At 50.4% G+C, this 20,515-nt stretch overlaps 2 protein-coding genes across 3 annotated transcripts in view; both read left to right on the top strand.

Annotated features, from left to right (window-relative positions):
* IGDCC4 (immunoglobulin superfamily DCC subclass member 4) overlaps positions 1-14,064 on the top strand; it is an 81,004-nt gene extending 66,940 nt beyond the window's left edge. For both annotated transcript variants that reach the window (XM_081171040.1, XM_081171039.1), the window contains exons 19-20: positions 9,028-9,189; positions 10,450-14,064. In XM_081171040.1, the coding sequence (XP_081027166.1) occupies positions 9,028-9,189; positions 10,450-10,974 (687 nt within the window). In that variant the 3' untranslated portion in view covers positions 10,975-14,064. The remainder of the gene's footprint in view (positions 1-9,027; positions 9,190-10,449) is intronic.
* A 5,610-nt stretch (positions 14,065-19,674) lies between these two features.
* IGDCC3 (immunoglobulin superfamily DCC subclass member 3) overlaps positions 19,675-20,515 on the top strand; it is a 112,637-nt gene continuing 111,796 nt past the window's right edge. The window contains exon 1 of the mRNA XM_081171117.1: positions 19,675-20,224. Within this exon, the coding sequence (XP_081027243.1) occupies positions 20,149-20,224 (76 nt within the window). The 5' untranslated portion in view covers positions 19,675-20,148. The remainder of the gene's footprint in view (positions 20,225-20,515) is intronic.

Here is a 20,515-nt window from a genome sequence, read left to right as displayed (position 1 = left end):
ATGTGGAAAGGGCCCAGGCACCACTTCCGCCAGGGTGGAAGCAGGTTGCTGCAGCTTAAAATAAAAATAACAATTAATGTGATTGCTGGGGGTGGGGTGGAGAACCGAAAGGAGCCAAGAAGTGTCTGGTTTGGGGTGAAAATGATTATGACTATCCAGATGGGGCCAGATAAGTTCTGCAAAGAAAGTGCAGGAGCACATGATAGCCAATTGAAAGGCACATTTTGATTTTTTGGTTGAGTGTAGCAAGCATCTCTTCACCCACCCCCATTCAGTTCTCTCCCATGGATCAGGCCTCTGCTCCACTGCCTTGCACCGCCAATATAGAAAATGTGTGCTGGGATCACAGGATATGGGCAAAAGTGAGCTTGAGCAAAAATAATCTGAACCTTGAAGAGCACACAGAGCTGAAGGAGGAAGTGGGGAAGAGAGACACTTTTCCAGTGTCCTCCTTCAACTGTGTGAGCAAGGGAGCAGCGAAGAGGAGCAGGAGGCTGGTTCACAGATACCATAGGAAGACCTCAGTGGAGGACTTGCTGACAACCAGTGCCCTCCGGCTTAGAAAACGCAACGGTCCCCTGAGCTAAGCCATCCCTGTGCTAAGGTAGTGTAAAATAATAACTGCTAAACCTGGAGTACCAGAGAGAACTTCTGCAGTACAGAACCAAGCCAAATCATGTGTCTTAAGAGATGGCAGTGATCCCTGCTGTGGCTCCCACTTACTACTTCCCAAGATGTTCTGCATGTGTATTTAGGCCATTCCCCTTCGCTGGTTGGGGCTTGGTGTCAGCAAACTGCATGCCAGAGTGCAAGAAATGGTCATGGATTTGAGCACCATTCTTTTTCCTCTGAGGGACGCGGGTGGCACTGTGGGTTAAACCACAAAGCCTATGACTTGCCGATCAGAAGGTCGGCGGTTCGAATCCCCGCGACGGGGTGAGCTCCCGTTTCTCGGTCGCTGCTCCTGCCAACCTAGCAGTTCAAAAGCATGTCATAGCACAAGTAGATAAATAGGTACCGCTCCGGCGGGAAGGTAAACGGTGTTTCCGTGTGCTGCTCTGGTTCGCCAGAAGTGGCTTAGTCATGCTGGCCACATGACCCGGAAGCTGTACGCCGGCTCCCTCGGCCAATAAAGCGAGATGAGCGCTGCAACCCCAGAGTCGGTCACGACTGGACCTAATGTTCAGGGGTCCCTTTACCTTTACCTTGACATTCTTCCTCTGACTCCTTCTGTGGCCAGATATTGCCCACGCACAGATTTGCATCATAAGGTTCTGGAGGTTGGTGTGTTTTATGGACAGGCAGGGGGGGGGGTCTGCACCTGTGCGTCATCCCCACTCCCACTCCACCCCCCATGTCTTGCTGTCATGGCAGTTTCTGCTCCAAGATCCTTTTATAACTTTTTCTTTCTTTCGCGGCAACTTATTTTGCCTGCCAATTGTGCCGCCTTTGCTTTTCCTCCCTCTTCGCTTGCCCCTCCCCGCCCACCCTTTTGCTTTAAAGCTTCCCAGAGTTTGTCTGGAGCATTTCATTTCATTAGGGAATGTTTAATTGGCCTAATTTAGCTAATCAGTTTATGCCTGTCTTTGTAGCCTGTGGAGAATGTGTAAGGTAATTAGGAGATTGACTGAAACAAGTGTGTGGCGAGCGCGTGGGATTTTGCGTTGGCGTCAATCATGACATTTCTTGCGGGTCCCCAGCCCTGAAGAGAAAGCAGCCGTCAAGCTGGAGATGGGGAGGAGGGCAAAGTGCAGTCGGGTGGCAAGAGCTTTATCTGGGCAGGGTAGAGTTTCTTTACAGCCAGAGGTTTTACCAGTGCGGCTCTTTGCGGGTGGAGAAATGGCAGTGGACCTGGGTTCATGTCCTCTGCCTCCACCAAGGACTCACCACATGGCCCTGGGGCAATTCACCCTCTCTTATCTTCCATTCCCTGTACAGTGGTACCTCGGGTTACATACGCTTCAGGTTACAGACTCCGCTAACCCAGAAATAGTGCTTCAGGTTAAGAACTTTGCTTCAGGATGAGAACAGAAATTGTGCTCCGGCGGCGCGGCGGCAGCAGGAGGCCCCATTAGCTAAAGTGGTCTTCAGGGTAAGAACAGTTTCAGGTTAAGAACGGACCTCCGGAACGAATTAACCTGAGGTACCACTGTATTTAAAAAGGGAATAATAGCTCCAGCTCAGCTGCTTGTAAACTGCTTACATAAGAACATAAAAAGAGCCTGGCTGCAGGATCAGGCCAAAGGGAGCCCATCTCGCTCAGTGTCCTGTCCTCACAGTGGCTATCCTGATGCCTCTGGGAAGCCCAGGAGGAGGACCCCAGCCCAGCAGCGCTCGTCCTGTGAATCCCAGCAACTGGTATTCATAGGCTTCTGGTGGCAAAGGCAAAACACCACCTTCTTGGCAAGTAGCCACTGATAGCCCTCTCCTCCATGACTTTGTCCAGTCTTCTTTTAAAGCTATCCAAAGTGGTGGTCATCACTCCCTCTTGTGGGATTGATTTCCATAGTTTGTTGGGGCTGTCATATGTCCGGAATTTCCTGGACATAGCTGGGATTCGGTCCTCATAAACAGCGCCTATGTCGGAAGTGTAGATTGAGCTATTAAAAATAGTTCAGAATGTCACATTTAAGCTCAGTGAGTTTGGACAAAAATAATTTTAAAAAACTCAACAACTTTTGTGTCCAGATTTTCACTTTTTAAATACGGCAACCTTAAACTATATGTTGCGTGAAGAAGTATTCATCCTGAATTTTCGACCATTCGGCTTCAGTGGATGTCCGGAGTGACAATCTGACGAGAGAGGGAGAAAAAGACTCTATCTACTATGTCCCCCTTTACACACCTGTACAGCAGGTCAGGTGGCCAGGAGGAGTCATCTCCGGGACCCTGTGAGGCTTGTCTGAGGAAGCAGAAGTATAAGATCTTCCAAGAGATGCAACACATGGTCTTTCCTTTCCTTTCAGGCTCGATATTATCTTCAGTAGGCAGATGCAGACTCTAAACATCAGAGCCAGCCCTGCCACTTGCCAGAGTGGGGCAGCTGCCTCAGGTGCCAGATGCTGGAGGTGTAACCCACCCCATCCTCCTGAGTCCCCAAAGCTAGTCTGTGCCCCCTAAGCTAGCCTTCTGCCCTCTAGTATTGCGGGACGGAGGGGGAAGTTGTCCCACAACCACCCCCCTTCAGTGGTTGTGTGCAGATTTGCTGAGGAAAGGTGAAGAGTTGCCACCTCTGCTGGACTCATCAAACAATCTACCTGATGACTGGGAAAGGGGTGATTTGCACCCCCACCACTGGTCTCTGCCCACCCTAGCACCCTGTTTTCTTAATTTCTCCCTTCCTTGCCACCACTGCCAAAATCAGACAAGCTGAATTTTTTGAATCGTCCTTCAAGGGCAGCCCCACCGAGAGCGTATTGGGGTAGTCCAGTCTGGAGAGCATGAAGTACAGTGGCCAAGTCCTGCTGGAAAGGAAAGGGACAACCCAGAGCCCCTCAGGGCCTTTGCCAGGCAAGGAGGGACCTGGGCATGAATGCCCTGAGCACAGCAGCTGCGAGTGTTTTGTTTCAGCCTTAAGCTGGGCAGAGAGACATCTTCCGCCTGGTCTCCACGCCCCTGGCTGGCCGCTAGAGGGGAGCAAAGACAATCTATGTTCAAGCCTGCCCTGCAGAGGGGTGTGTGTGTGTGTGTTCTGCCACTACTGTCAGCATTTGGTGGGGGAAGGAAAGAGGCCTGCCCTCCTTTGAAGAGTCTCCATGTAAGAGAGTCTCCATGTGGCTTCATCATCCATTGAGACCCCGGGTTATCTTGGAAACCGTGGATGAACACAACTCTTCTTCGTTGTTCCATCTGAGCTGTTTAGGGTTTGAGCAAGTGATGGGGAAGGGGTGTTTATCCATTTATCTCGAAGTCCTCACCCACCCCCCTCTTTTCACACCCACTGAGAGGCCCCTGCTGGCTAATCCTGCTGCTGCAAACTCATTTCCTTTGTCCTGGTGGCTTTGATGTCTGTGCTAACCCACCAACCCAGCCTGGGTTAGGTTTTTAATGTAGCTGCTGGTCAGTTTCAGCTACAAGGGACAGCTGAAACTCCACAGTTTTCTGGTTTTCCAACCATCAGTTGGCCCAGTAAAAAGATGCAGCTTTCATCTTTGTCCTTCATTTTCTTCTACGCAAACCATTATTGACAGGTGCCGGTTGTTCCCCGACCTTATTTTGAGACAGATTTTGGGGTGTGATTTCCACTTTATATCTCTACAGAAAAGGAGGGAGGGTTGGGAAGCTCAGGGTCTGTGCTGTTATTTTTCTAAAAGCACATCTATGAGGTTTGAGGGTGGGGAGGAAATGTGGCTGCCTAACCAATATCTGGCCCATACAGTCAAACCTTGGTTCCCGAACGCCTCCGTTTTGGAACGTTTTGGTTCCTGGATGCCACAAACCCAGAAGTAACTGCTCTGGTTTTTGAACAATTTTCGGAAGCCGAACAGCTTCCAAGCCGTGTTTTTAATCCCCCCATTGGCTTTGCAGCCACCCCATTGATCCTCGGTTTTCAAACTTTTTGGAAGCCGAACAGTCTTCTAGAACAGATTAAGTAGTAGCATCTGATCCAAACTCAGTCAGCCCCAATCTGCCTACCTTCTTATCAGAGAGGCAGGCTGCATCACTTTAAAAGGGGTTAGAGTGACATACTGTGGGTTCCCCATGGGTATTTCCTTGGGGCTGCTGTGATTACAGGCTGGACTAGATAGGCCACTGGCCTGATCTAGAAGGGCCCCTCTTAACCTTTTTTACATTAATAAAAGATAAGTCTAGAAACGCCTGTTTCTTGGCTACGTGAGGCCTTGTCATGGGCTGGTTGGACGCAGAGGAATAGTAGGAGGAACCTGGTGGGAGTCAACCTTGGAGCTGCCAATCAACAGTTAGCAAACCTGGACAGTGGATTTAGCCTAAGGTTACCAGAATTTTTTCAATGAATCTGGGGACACTTTAATTGATTGATTGATTGATTGATTGATTGATTGATTACTACATGTTTGGGGACGTTAATGCTGCAGCGATGGCAGTGGCAGAGGGGCAGCTGCCACCTTGACCTCAACCACCACATTCCCCCTTCCTCCGAGGCTTCTATCTCCTTTCTCCATGAGCCTGGGCAGCCCCTGAGTTGCGGGTTCTTTGGTGGTGGTGGTGGAGGTGGTAGGGAAGCAGTGCGCGGTGGGTCAGGCATGGAAGGCAGAGAAGGAGGGCCGAGAGTGGTGGCGGCAGCAAGGCTCGGGCAGCATGATGCCTCGCCATCAGAGTAGTCCCAATCCCATTCCTACTGGTGTGCGAGCAGGAGGGGGTGGGGATCCCTCAGCTGGGAAGGGAGGCTTCCCGTTGCCTAACTGAAAGATCCCTGCCCCCTCCTGTGAAGCCTCCCTTCACAGCTGAGAGATCCCTGCCCCGCTCCTGCTTGCACGCAAGTAGGAATTGGGAGGCTGCTCCGATAGGCAGCATGAAGCCTCCCTTCACAGCTTAGTTGCTGGGGTCAGGGAAGGTGGAGGCAGCCCGGAAGCTGCATCTTAGAGCCCCTGCACCACCATCATATGGGGACTTCTGAGGAGCTCCTGAAGCCAGCTAGAGCCAACTGCTCCGGGCTGCTGAAACTGCCACTGCTGCATTTCCCGGGGACATTCCGGGGATGGAATTTGTCTGGGGACTTATTCGCAAATCCGGGGACTGTCCCCGGGAAGTGGGGACGTCTGGTAACCCTAATTTGGCGCCAAGGGCCTTCTGGCGGTTCCCTCACTGCGGGAAGTCAAGCTAGGGCCTTCTCAGTAGTGGCACCCACCCTGTGGAACACCCTCCCACCAGATGCCAAAGAGAGCAACAACTACCAGACTTTTAGAAGACATCTGAAGGCAGCCCTGTTTAGGGAAGCTTTTAATGTTTGATGCATGACGGTATTTTAATATTTTGTTGGAAGCCGCCCAGAGTGGCTGGGGAAGCCCAGCCACCCGGGCCTCCCCTCCAAGGTGAGAAGTATTTTATTGAATGTTTAGCAATCGTTTCTAAATTTGCCTCCATGCCTATAAATCTGGATATGTTTACTTGTGTCCCCTTTGGTCTTACTTTTTGGTGGTGTATTTTTGGTGGGCGTTGTGCAGAGTTAGACATACTGTGAGCTGAAGAGTGAGAAGGACCCTGAGCGGCTCGTCTTAAGAGTCTTAGCTGCACTGATTTAGTCTTGGCTTGGAAGGTGTCCTTGCCCAAGGGATTGGCCCAGCTGCCCTGGCAATATGATTGGCACAAGGAGGCTCTTTAACGTGCCCAGCTCACCCTTCCTTGTCCCTTCCCATCTGGATTATTGACAACGGCATGCCATGGAAAGGTCACGGCACAAGAGAAACACACAACATCTGGTGTGCTCCCCTCCACCTTTTGACGTGGAAACGAGGTCAGCTTGACTTGAGCCAAGGTCAGCCTCGTGTTAGGAAGCATCACACTCTGATTTCTCACCCGCTCCACTGTTTCCGTGCCAGAACAGCAGCATGCTAAACAGATGTCAGGGAAGGTCCCTCTACTCTAATCCTTCCTCCTGTTTCATCTTATCTTTTTCCCCCCAGAGGAAAAACATGATTGCATTTCTCTTTATAATCCAGTGTTAGAATCTGAAGGTCTGTAGCTCAGTGGCTAGAACATAGGTCCTGAATTCAATGTACAGCATCTTCAGGCAGGACTGGGAGAGCATCCCTGTCTGAGAGCTGCTGCCAGTCAGTGTAGACAGCTCTGAGATAATAATAATAATAATAATAATAATAATAATAATAATAATAATAATAATAATAATATTTTTTATTTATACCCCGCCCTTCCTTGTTCAGGAAACCGGGCTCAGGGCAGCTAACAACAAAATCTAAAACACTTAAATGATGCTAAAAAAACCACAACAGCATAAAATATGGTATAAAGTGTAAATAACAATAAAATCAAAAATCAATTTAGGGGGGAAATCCATCCAATAAACATTAGATGATCACCAGGGCTAGCTGGCTAAATTAGTCCCACTTGGGCCAGCGAGGAGACCAGGGGAGAGCCAGCTGTGGGATCCCAGAGCGGGCAATCTTGACAAAAGGGGGAGGGGGGGAAGGAAGGGGAACAAAAGATCAGGCCAGGTTCAAATTGAAAGCCAGGCGGAATAGTTCTGTCTTACAGGCCCTGCAGAAGGAGGTTAAATTCTGCAGGGCCCTGGTCTCATGGGACAGAGCATTCCACCAGGTCGGAGCCATCACTGAGAAGGCCCCGGACCTTAGATAGATGGGCCAAGGCTCTAACTTGCTATAAGGCAGCTTCAGACTAAGGATCATAGGTCAGCTTTAGAGCATCTGCTTTGCATGCGGAAGCCCCGGGTTCAGTCCCCAATGGCTGGGGGAATCTCCTTCCCAGAATCCCTGAAGAGAAGCTGCCGCCAGTCAGTGTAGACAGTTTTGAGTTCGATAGACCAATGGTCTGACTTTGGATAAGACAGATTCCTATGGTCCTCCTCTAAGATATGAAATAGGGCTGGGGGTACTGAGAGCAGGACCTGGCATGCTTTGGGGTGGGAGGGGAAGGCAAGACAACACCCTGGCATTGCCAGTGGATATGGAGGCCTCCCTGGGTCCACCTTGCAAGAGTGGGAGGGCTGTGGTATGCCATTTTCAATTTCCAGCTAGCGGGAAGGTTGGGGAGTGGGTGGGTGGGAACAGCAGCCTCTGTACCTTTCAAAACACCTGAGAGCAAGTCCTTTTGCCCCAGCTGGGGGCCTCCAGCACCCAGAGAAACCGTCCCACTCTGGGATCTGGAAAAGGCCAACTTGAGAGCTAACCAGCTCAAGCACTGAAAGGGCAGGCAAAGGCCCCAAGTGTTGCACATGGTAGTTTTTATGGCAACCCAGAGAGGAGGAGGAGGAGGAGAGGATAATGGAGCCTGGACAAGTTCTCTTCTAGCTGTATAATTTAATTAGACTTGCAAACAGGGTAACACTTGTGGCCCACGGGATTGGAGAACGCCGCAGAGGAGCAGGTTTTGGCCTGGTTTATGAAGCAAAAGTTTTTGAGTCTGGCATCAGGGGCTGGGGGGGGGGGAGTGAGCAGGATTTGGCCATGCAGCTGAAACCTCTTGAAGGAGATCATCCAATGCAAGATAAACCACAGGCCTGTCAGCCTCCCATTTTAAAATGTCTTAGCATCATGCTGCCTGATTCTTTCTCTCACATGCCGGTGGTTCGTTCTCTCTCTCTCTCTCCTGCCATGTTAACAGCCCAATTCGCAAGGCCAATTCACTTTTTCATTTCCCATCTTGCTGCCTTCCTCTTCCTCCTCCTCTAGTCAGGTTTTGGCTGTGTCTCCACACAATGGAACCTCTTTGCAAAGACAGAGGCCCATCCCTAGCTGATGTTGTTTTCCTTTTGGCGATTTTGACAAGAGAAGAAAACCCATGGCCATTCACAACCTTCCTTGTGAATGAATTTACTCGATCGATACTAGTCCAAAGCTGAGCACCTAGGGGCAGAAAGACAAGAAACTCATTCTTCCATCCTGCCCGCTCCCACAAACAAACAAGCAAGTTAGTTCCCTTAAGTCTGCAAAGGCAGACTTGAAACATGTGAGCCAAAGCAAGAGAAATTCAGAACCTAGCAGGGGAAGAAATGATGTAAAGCTTAAAAATTTGCCTAACTTCAGAAGACTGCAAAATCCTGTTTCTGTTGCTTTTTTTTTTAAGCAATTAACCCAGCTCTCTTTAATATTTTTATTTTGTTACAAATCACTAAGCGGTAAGAAACTCATTAAAGAGTAGAACGCTTTGCAAGAGTTCATATACACTTCGTTGAGGCCCTTTTTGCCCTCATTCTCACTAAAGTGCTAGACTGCAGATGAGGGCTCACATCACTGAATACTCCTCTGTACAAAAAAAATAAAAAAAAGTTTTAATCCCCTCACCTAGAAAGCTAGCATGTCTTCCTGTGTGGCACCAGAGATAATGTCCCTTCCTTTCCTTACAATTCTGTAGCCTCCCTGGGAGAAATCGCTGAGCAGCTGGGCAAACAGCATCACTGGCTATGGAGACGCAGCTCCCAAAGATCCCACCATGGCTTTGAACGGATCGTTGAAGATGGCGTCCAACGGAGGGCAAAAGGTCTTGCTGCAAGCGCTAGTCTATGAGGTTGTTACGGTGTGTATTCCCAGCAGGGGGATTCTTGCTGTTTGGAACAAGAAGGAAAAGCTTTGTTTGCAGGGCTCACATAACACTGGGGACTGAAAAGTTACATTTAAATTCCTGGCTTCTCCGAATGCCTGGTTGACTAGTTTACCAGGATAAAGTGCATTCTGTCAACAGAGCACCTATAGGAATTTCCCCAGGTTGGTGCCAGGGGTCAGCATAATTTGGCTGACTCAGACTCTAGTGACTTCCCTTGATCTGGACATTCTACTTTTTGTGTGTGTGTACATCACCAGATCTTAACCTATTACAGTATTTGTAAGAATGGATTGCAAATATCATTGAATTTGCCCATTGCAACTCTGTGTTTATATGCAAGTTGTTCATATGTTTGTATAAGTTTTCAATCTACAGTGGTACCTCAGGTTACATATGCTTCAGGTTACATATGCTTCAGGTTACAGACTGCGCTAACCCAGAAATAGTGCTTCAGGTTAAGAACTTTGCTTCAGGATAAGAACAGAAATCGGGCTCCGGCAGCGCAGTGGCAGCAGGAGACCCCATTAGCTAAAGTGGTGCTTCAGGTTAAGAACAGTTTCAGGTTAAGAACAGACCTATGGAACGAATTAAATACTTAACCTGAGGTACCACTGTAATCGTAGAAGGGAGCCACATTTTTATTTTTCCAGGTCATCAGTATCAGTCTTTTTGCTGTGGTAAGGGCACAGAGAGTCCACCCACATTGTCCTTTTGTAAGGTTCCATGTGCTGCGTATATAATTCAAGAGGATATTTTGCTCTGTAAATGCAAGGTTGTTCTGTGCAGTTCTGTTGATAGTTTCAGTTATCTTCTGCCAAAAATCTTTCAATATAGTACAATGAAAAAACACATATGTTAGAGAAGCATTATCCCTGTTGCATCTTCAGCAGTTAGATACCTTAGAGAGTGCTTTTTTAAACAGACATAATGGGGTCCAGTATATTCTAAATATTATTTTTTGTTGTATGAGCCTCAGTTTAAGGCCCAGAGACATTATACTTCAGTTGATGCAGCCTAGAATAGCATTCGTCTTTTTTGCTCTTGCATCACACTGTTGACTCATGTTAAGCTTGTGCTCACTAAGACCTGCAGATGCTTTTCATATGTTCTGCTGTCAAGCCAGGTATTCCTCATCCTATGTTTGTTCAAGACACACCTCCTGCTTTTCAATAAACACACCTTGCAGTATTTCACCGCTGTTCCTACTCTTCGCTTGTCTCTTTCATAATACAGAATGACGCGAACAAGGAACACGCCCCCAGCAGCCTCAACCAGATGGAAGCAGAGGTCATTGTCCACTCCGACTTCTCAGCCTCTGACCGAGATTTTGACTCCCAGCTTTGTGTGCTGGACGGGGAACCTGTGCTCTCTGAGGACTGCGAACGGGAACACCTCCATGCGAAGGACTCGTCACGGCAGGCGTCCCCCAGCCTGAGCCTCACCAAAGCGTCCCGGGACCAAGAAAACGAGAGTGACCCTGAGGCCCACAGTGTATTGCTCAGGATAGATGGGCAGGCCCACAAGATGGCCGCTGAATTTCTTGAGACAGACACTGGCTTCCCCAGGCCTGGCCAAAGCCTGGACTCGGCCGAGAGCGGGGACTCTGACTCCCTTCCAGAAGGGGGAGAAGATGCGCAAGCCAACCTGCGCAAGGCTTTCCCCACAGGCCAGTCGCAGCCCCTCTTGTGTAGCAGCCTCTCTAGTATAATCAATTCACCCTCAGTGTTTGAGAGTGTGGCCTGCGTCCACCATCTTTGAAGAGGGCGTTGACTATAAACCTTTGACCAGAGCAGAGCTTAGAAGTAACGTAATACCTATTAAATAAGGCTTAGCCCTCGATGGTACTAAATAGCCTCACAGTTCCTGGTTTGGAGGAGGAGGAGGGCCTGGAAACCCCCAGAGAGCCACTGCTGCCAGACAGAGTAGACAATACCAAGCTAGATGGACTCGTATAAGGCAGCTTCCTGTGTTCTTGTAAGAAGGTACAGCAGTGTCTCCCAAACGTTTTTACTATGGAGACCTCCTCCCAACCCCACAAGTATTTTGCCTTTGCGTTAGGACCCCAGAAGCTGCTGCCTGTCTTATTTTGTGAGCAGTTCTCCTGCAGCACCCACTTTGGAAACGTTTATGTAGCTGCTGGGGACGCGGGTGGCGCTGTGGGTTAAATCACAGAGCCTAGGACTTGCTGATCAGAAGGTTGGTGGTTCGAATCCCCGTGACCAGGTGAGCGCCTGTTGTTCGGTCCCTGCTCCTGCCAACCTAGCAGTTCAAAAGCACATCAAAGTGCAAGTAGATAAATAGGTACCACTCTGGCGGGAAGGTAAACGGTGTTTCTGTGCGCTGCTCTGGTTCGCCAGAAGCGGCTTAGTCATGCTGGCCACATGAACCGGAAGCTGTACGCCGGCTCCCTTGGCCAATAAAGCGAGATGAGCGCCGCAACCCCAGAGTCGTCTGCGACTGGACCTAATGGTCACGGGTCCCTTTACCTTTATGTGGCCGCTGAGGGTTAAGAAGGTGCCATGGACTGGTATTCTGGGGTCACAAAGGGCCAGGGTGGGCCACACAAGGCCCTCAGGGTGTTTTCATCCCACCAGGATTTCCCCCCTCCAGCCCACACAACCCCGTAGTGCCACCTTTTGGTGGTTGCCATGCAGCCAGGAGGAGCCTTGGCGCAATGGAATGAGCACTGCTCCCTTCTGACGTTGGCACCAGTGTCAGGTTTGCACCTCTGTATGGCACAGAGTAAGCCGGTCTCTGGCTCCAGCTTTTTTGAGGCCTTTTGGCCATCTGGCCTTGCAGAGGAGCAGTAGGTTGTGTGACTTGTGAAACCGACCCAGAATCTCTCGTGTCAACACAGGACCCTATGGAAGGGTCACCCTTTGCTGATGTAGGGCCTAAACAGGTGGGGTACACTGCCTCTCATCTGGCTAAGCCGTTGCCTCAACCCACCACCCCGTGCAAGGATGGTTGTATTGGTCTGTAGCTGCTGAGCCCGTTAACTGGGGGGCAAGGATACCTTTGCCAACCCCTGGCACCAATTCAGCTTACCGTAATTCATATGCAAGATTAGGAGGAAAGGGGCACTTTCCAAATTCAGCCTCGAGGGGGATGCTTTTTACAAGTCTTAAAGACGATGTGATGAGGGTTTTTGGTTTTTTTTACCCCATAGGAATATTTTAATTATATTAAATATCAACTATCCAGAATTAATGCTTTTAAAAACAGGAAAGAGAATCCCCGTGCCTAATGGCATCCGTAACTGGAAATGCCAGAAATGAATTTGCATTAGCATAACACAAATGCACAAACAGATCTCAGTTAAAATAACACAGAGAAAAGGGCCAGTAAAAGGGCCCAGGGAACAATATGATGCTCCTTTCCCACTTGCCTTTGGTCCAAGGGATCCAGTAATGTATTTCTACTACCAGCACGTAGAATTCAGCCTGCAGGTATTCCGAGTGCGCTGCAGCTCATCTGGTGTTCTTCTGGTGCTTAAAAGGAGCCCCAACCAACCTGGTTCTCAACCTCCACCAGCAGGAAAGGGTTGGCATGGGGGCACAGTGGGGCTTTGGAACTGTTCCGAAACACTCAACCTATTTCTTGAAATTTCCCTCCACCTCCCAGGCAGGCATCCTATTGGGTTGTGTCCTCTACCAATGCTGACTTTTCTGATTGAGTAGAGAGGGTCACCCCTGTCCCCCTTGCGATGCTGCTGGAACAAACCTGCTCCCTCACCTTATGTGAGAGTTGCAGTACTGTATTTAGGGCCAGTTTATATGTTCAGCCGAATCAAGCGGTATGAAGGTTTTATTGGCCTGGAAAACAGTTTCACTTTAGCCTTCACCCTGACATGCTCACGGCCACAGGTCAATTTTGCTTCCCCTGCAATGAAAGCCTTTCCACGGGGGTGGAGAGCCTCAGTCCTGGGGGGGGGGGTCAAAGATGCACACACCTCCATGGGCCTCTTGAGCTGGCAATTCAGCCCTCCTAGGTGCTTTTGTCCAGCTGGGCTGTGTCCCTGAACTGCAATACTGCCTCCTGTTTGTCTCATGGAGAATGCGGAGGGGCAGGTGGGGCTGTAGGAACCTCTTTAAGTTGGCACACCTCTAAATCTAGCCTACTGTACCTCCATTGCTTCTGCCTCTGGCCCCCCATGCAGCACTGGCATGTGACCCCCGGGAGGTTACCCACGGGTGAATGTGGCCCTGGGGCTGAGAAAGCTCCCCCTCCCGTCCTTTCCCTATGTTTTCTGTGTTCATCATCAGCAGGAAAGCAGCCTTCCCCCTGCCCCCATGTTTCTGGTGGATGCTGGCCCTTTCCTTGCAGGCAGGTGTTGCCGCCACTTATTACACACTCTGCGAGTGCTTCTAACAACTTGTTCCGAAAATAGAGAACCATCTCCAGCAACTGGGTCACCTCACTAGCCTGGATGCTTGTGTTAACACAGGCCGCTTTCCAGGCAGGAAGCCCTCCTGCCTCAGCCCCACTGAAAGGAACGGGGGTCCATTTAGGGCTCTTGTTAATTTCACTGTGGGCTCGGTGAGGGATTCCTGCTGCGATGGGGCCCTCTAGGTTCTTGTACCTAATATTTTAGGTATTGGCCTTTCTCTTTTTTCTCCTTTTTAATGTATGACAATGTATTTTTTATTTCCTCAGAGCATCTTTATATTATTTAATTTTTATATGAAAAAGGAAAAAAAAAAATCTAGTAGTGTGTGTCTCTAGCGTAGCATTTCTACTGCTATTTCTCTATGGTGTCCCCCCCCCCTCTTTAACACAACAACTACCTCATGCTTGTTTTTTTTTATTAAAAAGAAAAGGAAGAATAAAAGCAGTAGATTTTTGCTCCTTTGCGGTGTTTGTTCTTATTCTTTTGTAAAAAAATATAAGTAAACTAAGTATCTATGAGTCATATCCAAGGCTTAACCCACTCAGAACAGGTGCATTGAACATGGTTACTTTTCATTTCAATGGGTGGGTAGGATTAGCACTGGACACTGAGATCCAGCTCTGAGGGCCTTCTGGTGGTTCCCTCACTGCGAGAAGTGAGGTTACAGGGAACCAGGCAAAGGGCCTTCTCGGTAGTGGCGCCCGCCCTGTGGAACGCCCCGCCATCAGATGTCAAGGAAATAAACAACTATCTGACTTTTAGAAGACATCTGAATGCAGCCCTGTTTAGGGAAGTTTTTAATGTTTGATGTTTTATCGCTTTATTATTATTATTATGATTATTATTATGATTATTATTATGATTATTATTATGATTATTATGATGTTGGGAGCCACCCAGAGTTTCCCCAGCCAGGTGGGCGGGGTATAAATCATCATCATCATCATCCAATTCACTTTTACAAAGTGTACCTGCTTGGAGGCTTTAAAAAGGGTTCAGACAAACCCACAGTGCCCTCAGGCCCCTGCCATTGACCAAGGGACCATGGCCCCTGGGGGGTTCTACCCTCTGCCTCCCAGAAAGAACATGGCAAGGAGGAGACTCAACCTGGTTTCACTTTCTCTGCCTTCTTCTTTGCTTTTCCCTGACATTTGGTTGAAGGGGAAATAAGCAAAACCAGAGATTTTTAGGGTTTCATTAGATCTGGGGATATTAAATCAGGTCTGGCTTTAGAAGCCGCCCCTCCACCCTGTCGCCGGACCTGCCAATCACAGATTAATGAACTCCATCATGCCCATTGGTTATTTACATACATGTTGATAGGTTTTAAATGAACTGGAACCACTCAGGAAATAGATTTACATGCTGGTGTGGCCATCAGGATGAAAACATCTGCTCTGTGTGCAGCAACAGTTAGGGAAGAAAGTAAACCAGATGTTGGACTTAATTACAAAAAGCAGAGTGAGAAAGGGGGGCATTCTACTGAGAGTTACTGGGGTGGTGAGGGGGTGTTCACAGGATGTACTCCTCTTCGAAATGGCCAGGTCCGATTTCCTGCCAGCGTTAGACATGGTCAGGGAGGTATAAATTCGGGGGGGAGAGAGACAGCAGGGGGGTGGGGTGCTACATCCTTCTCCTGACCACCACCTCCCCCCTGGAAATCTCACATCTCAATCTATTTTTAATATTTCTTCTTTCCCAGATGGGCTCCCAAACTAGAAGTCTTGGGAGAAGCATCAGTGGCAGTTGTGCAGTGTTCTGGGTGAAAGCGGGTGGCGGGGAGAGGCTGATGTTTCTGCAGCAAGGTTCTTTGCAAAGTCCCCATCTTCAGTGTCCTAGTCATTAAAAACGACATTAAAATATATATATATCTAAAAGACAATCCTATTTTTAAAAAGCTAGATGAAAACATTCCACCCACACAAAAAGACCAAAGAACTGATGAAAAAGAAGTTTTTGCCTGGCACCTAAAGATGTATAATGATGGCGCCAGGTGAGCCTCTTTGGGGAGAGCATTCCACAAATGGGGGGCCATCACCAAAAAGGTCTGCTCTTGTGTTGCCACCCTCCAGACCTCCATGAAGGGGGCCCATCTACAGATGACAATCACAGGGTCCAGGCTGGTTCGTATGGGGAGAGGTGGCCCTTGAGACATTGGGGTACTGAGCTGCACAAGACTTTATCAGTCAAAACCAGCACTTTGAATTGCATCCAGATGTTCCAAAGTGAAGGAACACTGAAAACACAACGCACTTCCTTTTCAAGAGAATGATGTGCAACTTCTGCTACATGCAATGGAACTTGATGGAAAAACAACTTAAGTCACTCCCCACCCAAAAGGGGAGCACTCCAAATATTTGCCCATGTACGCGCACAGAAAAGAGCAGAGCTAGCTGAAAGGCAACACATGGAGATCTGCACTGATTCTTGCAATGAATCCCTAGTAATTATTATTGTATAATTATAAGATCATTGTATAATCGTGGATGGCTGCATATTTTTAGAGGGGAAGTGGCGGTGACTGTCATGAAGCAATCTTGCACCTCTGAATTTGCAACTACACTGAGGATCAGCGGGGATGATTTGATAGGATAGGATGGCACCCACCGGCATGTGCCCCCCCAAGGTTCCCCACCAAGGAAAGTGGCCCTCACATTGAACAACAGCAGCAAAAGGTTTGCAATATGTCTCTGCGCGATGCCAAAAACGCAGACCCCCAAACACAGGTCTTTCCCCAGAACAGTGAAAGCCTCATTCCTCCCGCGTCTCCCTCCCTCTTTCCTCCTCCTAATTATCCACGAAAGTGCGATTGCTCCCGATGCAGCTGGGATTGTTTTTGCAAGCGCCGGTCTAATCTGCTCGCGACGGCTGTGGAATTCAGTAGCTGCTCCGGCGAAGTGAGAGCCGGCCTGGTCTGCTCTTCCCTCGCAAGGGGCTCCCGCTCACTGTTTGGTAATACAATCTAGTCCGGCTAGAGGTGATTCAGAGGAACTGGAGAGAGGGGGGGGGGGCAGAGGGACGGGACAGGGTAGCATATATGGAGCCGGAGCCCAGCTTGGGTACGTTCCCCAGGCTCCGCAGCTCGGGCGCTTCTGGCTCCGGATGAGAAAGGAGATCTTTCTTACAGCGCAGCAATAAAACAGCTCGCACGCTTGCGAAACTAAGCAGGGTCCGGCATGGTTTCAAATGGGATGGGATACTATGTATCACAGGGGGTTGGACTAGATGACCCTTGGGGTTCCTCCCAGCAATACAATCCTATGAAAAGAACGCTGGAGGTTTCTGAAACTTAGGGGTGGCTAGAAAGAAGCATAAAGCAATGACAAACCTAGACAGCATCTTAAAAAGCAAAGACATCACCTTGCCAGCAAAGGCCCATATAGTTAAAGCTATGGTTTTCCCAGTAGTGATGTATGGAAGTGAGAGCTGGACCATAAAGAAGGCTGATCGCCGAAGAATGGGTGCTTTTGAATTCTGGTGCTGGAGGAGACTCTTGAGAGTCCCATGGACTGCAAGAAGATCAAACCTCTCCATTCTGAAGGAAATCAGCCCTGAGTGCTCACTGGAAGGACAGATCCTGAAGCTGAGGCTCCAATACTTTGACCACCTCATGAGAAGAGAAGACTCCCTGGAAAAGACCCTGATGTTGGGAAAGATGAAGGGCACAAGGAGAAGGGGACGACAGAGGACGAGATTGTTGGATAGTGTTCTTGAAGCTACCAGCATGAGTTTGACCAAACTGCGGGAGGCAGTGGAAGACAGGAGTGCCTGGCGTGCTCTGGTCCATGGGGTCACGAAGAGTCGGACACGACTAAACGAATGAACAACAACAAACAAGAAAGAAGCATGCCTGCCTCTCTCATCAGGCAAAGGATCGCCATCAGCCGATTTAAGTGGCAGACGACCCCAGACTTCATTAGGAATAAGGGGAGCGGCCTGCCCTGCAGGGATGTTGTTAGCGGGCGTTACAAGTAGTCTTTTGCACAGGAACTCCGGCATCTGTCTCCCCACCCCGATTTAAAACTTAGTTTTATATATTTGTTGACTTTGCTTCGACAGCAGCTTTCCCTTTGAAAGTGACATACAATATTGGCCCATGAGCACATGTATCTGACATGACTCCTAGCCCTGAGTCCTCACAGAATCATAGCATTGTAGAGTTGGAAGGGACCCCGAGGGTCATCTAGTCCAACCCCCTGCGATGCAGGAATCTCAACTAAAGCATCCATGACAGGTGGCCATCCAACCTCTGCTTAAAGACCTTCATTGAAAGAGAATCCGCAACCTTCCAAAACAGTCTGTTCCAACGTCCAACAGTCTGTTCCAGCTCTTACTGTCAGAAAATTCTTCCTGAAGCTTTGTCGGAATATCCTTTATTGTCATTAGAATTCATTGGTTCTGGGTCCTGTCTTCCGGAGCAGGAGAGAAAAAGCTTGCTCCCTCTTCCATGAGGCAGCCCTTGAAATATTTGAAGAAGGCTATCATATCTCCTCACAGTCTTCTCTGTTCCAGGCTAAGCATACCCAACTCCCTCAACTGTTCTTCACAAGGCTTGGTTTCCAGAGCCTTGATCATCTTGGTCACCCTCCTCTGCACACGTTCCACCTTGTCAATATCCTTCTTAAATTATGCTGCCCAGAACTGGACACAATACTTCTGGTACTGGGACCTTTTAGTCCTCGAGAGCGCCCCCCGGAGGCTGCCACAGAACCTGACTTTTTAGGCTCTAAGATTTTACTTTCCCCAGGGGCTCAGCCTAGAGCTTTTTCCCAGCCTTACTTGAAGATTGAACGTGGGGCCTTTTCTGAAGGTACAGGAGACGCTCTGCTACTGAGCTGTGGTCCTTCTTAAAGATAAAAGGCTCCAGACCTCATGGATGTAAAAGAGGAGCTGATTTAAACACGGGAAGCGGCCTTCGTTCCGTTCAGTATTGAACAATGTACGGGGGCGGGGGGCAACCAACACGCAAAAGTACCCCTACTTTAAACCCCCGCGACAACCATCTTCTTTCTCAAACCGGGCTGCTGCGCAATGTCTAAATGTCAAGCGAGCATCTTTTGTTTCTCTCGCGCTCTCTCAACCCCCTGAATCCTAGCTCAGCACCTGCTCTCTGCTGACCGCTACTCTCGCCCGTCTCTAGTACCAGGCCTTGTGGGATGCCCGGGCTCAGTTTCGGGGCGCAGAGGTCCTCGTCTGCCCCTGACCGTGGGAGGAGCGTATGGGAGTCCCTGGGAAACTGTAGGAGGGTTTCCATCCTTTATCGAGCCCTCTGTCTCTGCAACCCCCCTGCCCGGCCACACCTCTTCAGCGGTGTGGATTTTTTGACACCGTCCAGTTACCAACCCCACCGCAGTTGCTACTTTCAACAGCGCTGCTGATCCGGAGGAGAAATTTCCCCCCTTAAGGGAATCTCCAACACAGCGCAACTCATCGCCGCCGCCACCCCCTGGTGCAAAATCTCCTCGACCGCCCCAACTAACTTTTCAACCCAAAATTAATCATCTCTCTCCCCTCCCCACCTCAAACAAAAACCTCACTGCCTCACATTTGCACCGCGCGCCACGAAATCTCTGCGCGTGTTTTCACGGGGCCGGGGTAGGGGGTGGAATCTGTGCATTTATTTAGGGGTGGGCTCTTTTTTGAGGGGAGGGGACGCAGACCTATTATCGGCCGCAGCTTTTTCTTTGCAACGGGAGGGGGGGGGAGAGAAAGGCTTTTCAAGCCTTTGCAAAGCTGCGTTGGGGAGGGCAGAGACCCTCACCCCCCCAAAAAAAAACCCCGTCTGACCTGCTTTGATTCCTAGCTGCATTTAAAGGAAACCCCCTCCCTCGGCCAAAAAAAGGAAGTCATTGGGGGCGCTTTATTTGGCCGTGCGCGCTGGCCGGCGGGGTCCGTCCCGTCGCAGGAGCGAGGGAAGCCGGAGCGCGCCGGCCGGTCGGCCGTTGGCTCGCCTTTTGTTCTGCCCCCTTTGCTGGGGACTCCCAGGGGAGGGGCGGGGCGGGGCGGGAGGAGGAGGAGGAGGGTTGGGGGGCTCGAAGGCGGCGGCGCTGCTGTTGCTGCTACTGCTGGGGCGCCGCCTGGCAGGCAGGAGAGGCGAGCCGGGCGCCGGGAGAGCCGCCGCGCCAGAGCGCACGCCGGCGAAGAGGCAGGCAGGCAGGCCGGCTGCCCGTCCGGCAAGATGGCGCAAGGCGGCCCTCGCCGCCGCGCAGGCTCCTCCCGTCCTCGCTGCCGCCGCTACTGCTTCTCCTCGAGGCGAAGGTTGAGGCGTTAGGCTCGGCCTGCCCCACGGACGGACGGACGGATCCCCTCACCCATCGCCGGCCCGGCCCGGCTCCGAGGGCGCTCGTATTTGTGCCCGGCGGCGGGCGCACGTGCGCACGGCCGCTGCTTTGTGCGGCTCCGTGGGCTCCTCGCCACGCCTGCTTCGCCCGGGAGAGAAGCGAGGCAGCCGCGCCGGACGGGGCTTCGTCGTCGAGAGAAGGGTTCGGGAGAACCCGCCCGCAGGGAAAAGAAAGAGGACCTCTCCAATCTTCCCGGAGCCAATGGCTCCCCGCGGCTGGCCCTTGCCGCCGCTTTGCTCGCTCGCCTGCCTCCTGGTCGCCGCCGCCCTGGCAGCAGGTAGGACGCGGGGTTCCCTTCGGGGGGACGAGGGGGGCACCGATTCTCCAGGAAGGGTAGGGAGCCCCCTCCTCTGACTAGCTGAAATTTCAACTTTTGGGCGTGCGCCCTTTTCAGACTTTGTTTTTCTTCGACGGGGCGGGGGAGCCCTTTTCTCGGGGTGTGTATTATGTGTGTGTGTGTGTGTGTGTGTGGAAATGGCAATCGCACCCCGAAGCTCCGGACTGGGCTGTTGCCGCGCGATCCCCTCCCCGGCTTTTCTCCGGCTGCGTTTGGGTGCGCGCGTGGTTC

The sequence above is a fragment of the Podarcis bocagei genome (assembly GCF_964188305.1).
Source record: "Podarcis bocagei genome assembly, chromosome: 14".
NCBI lineage: Eukaryota > Metazoa > Chordata > Lepidosauria > Squamata > Lacertidae > Podarcis > Podarcis bocagei.
Note: the sequence above shows the minus strand (reverse complement) of the source record. Positions and strands in the feature narration are given on the sequence as shown.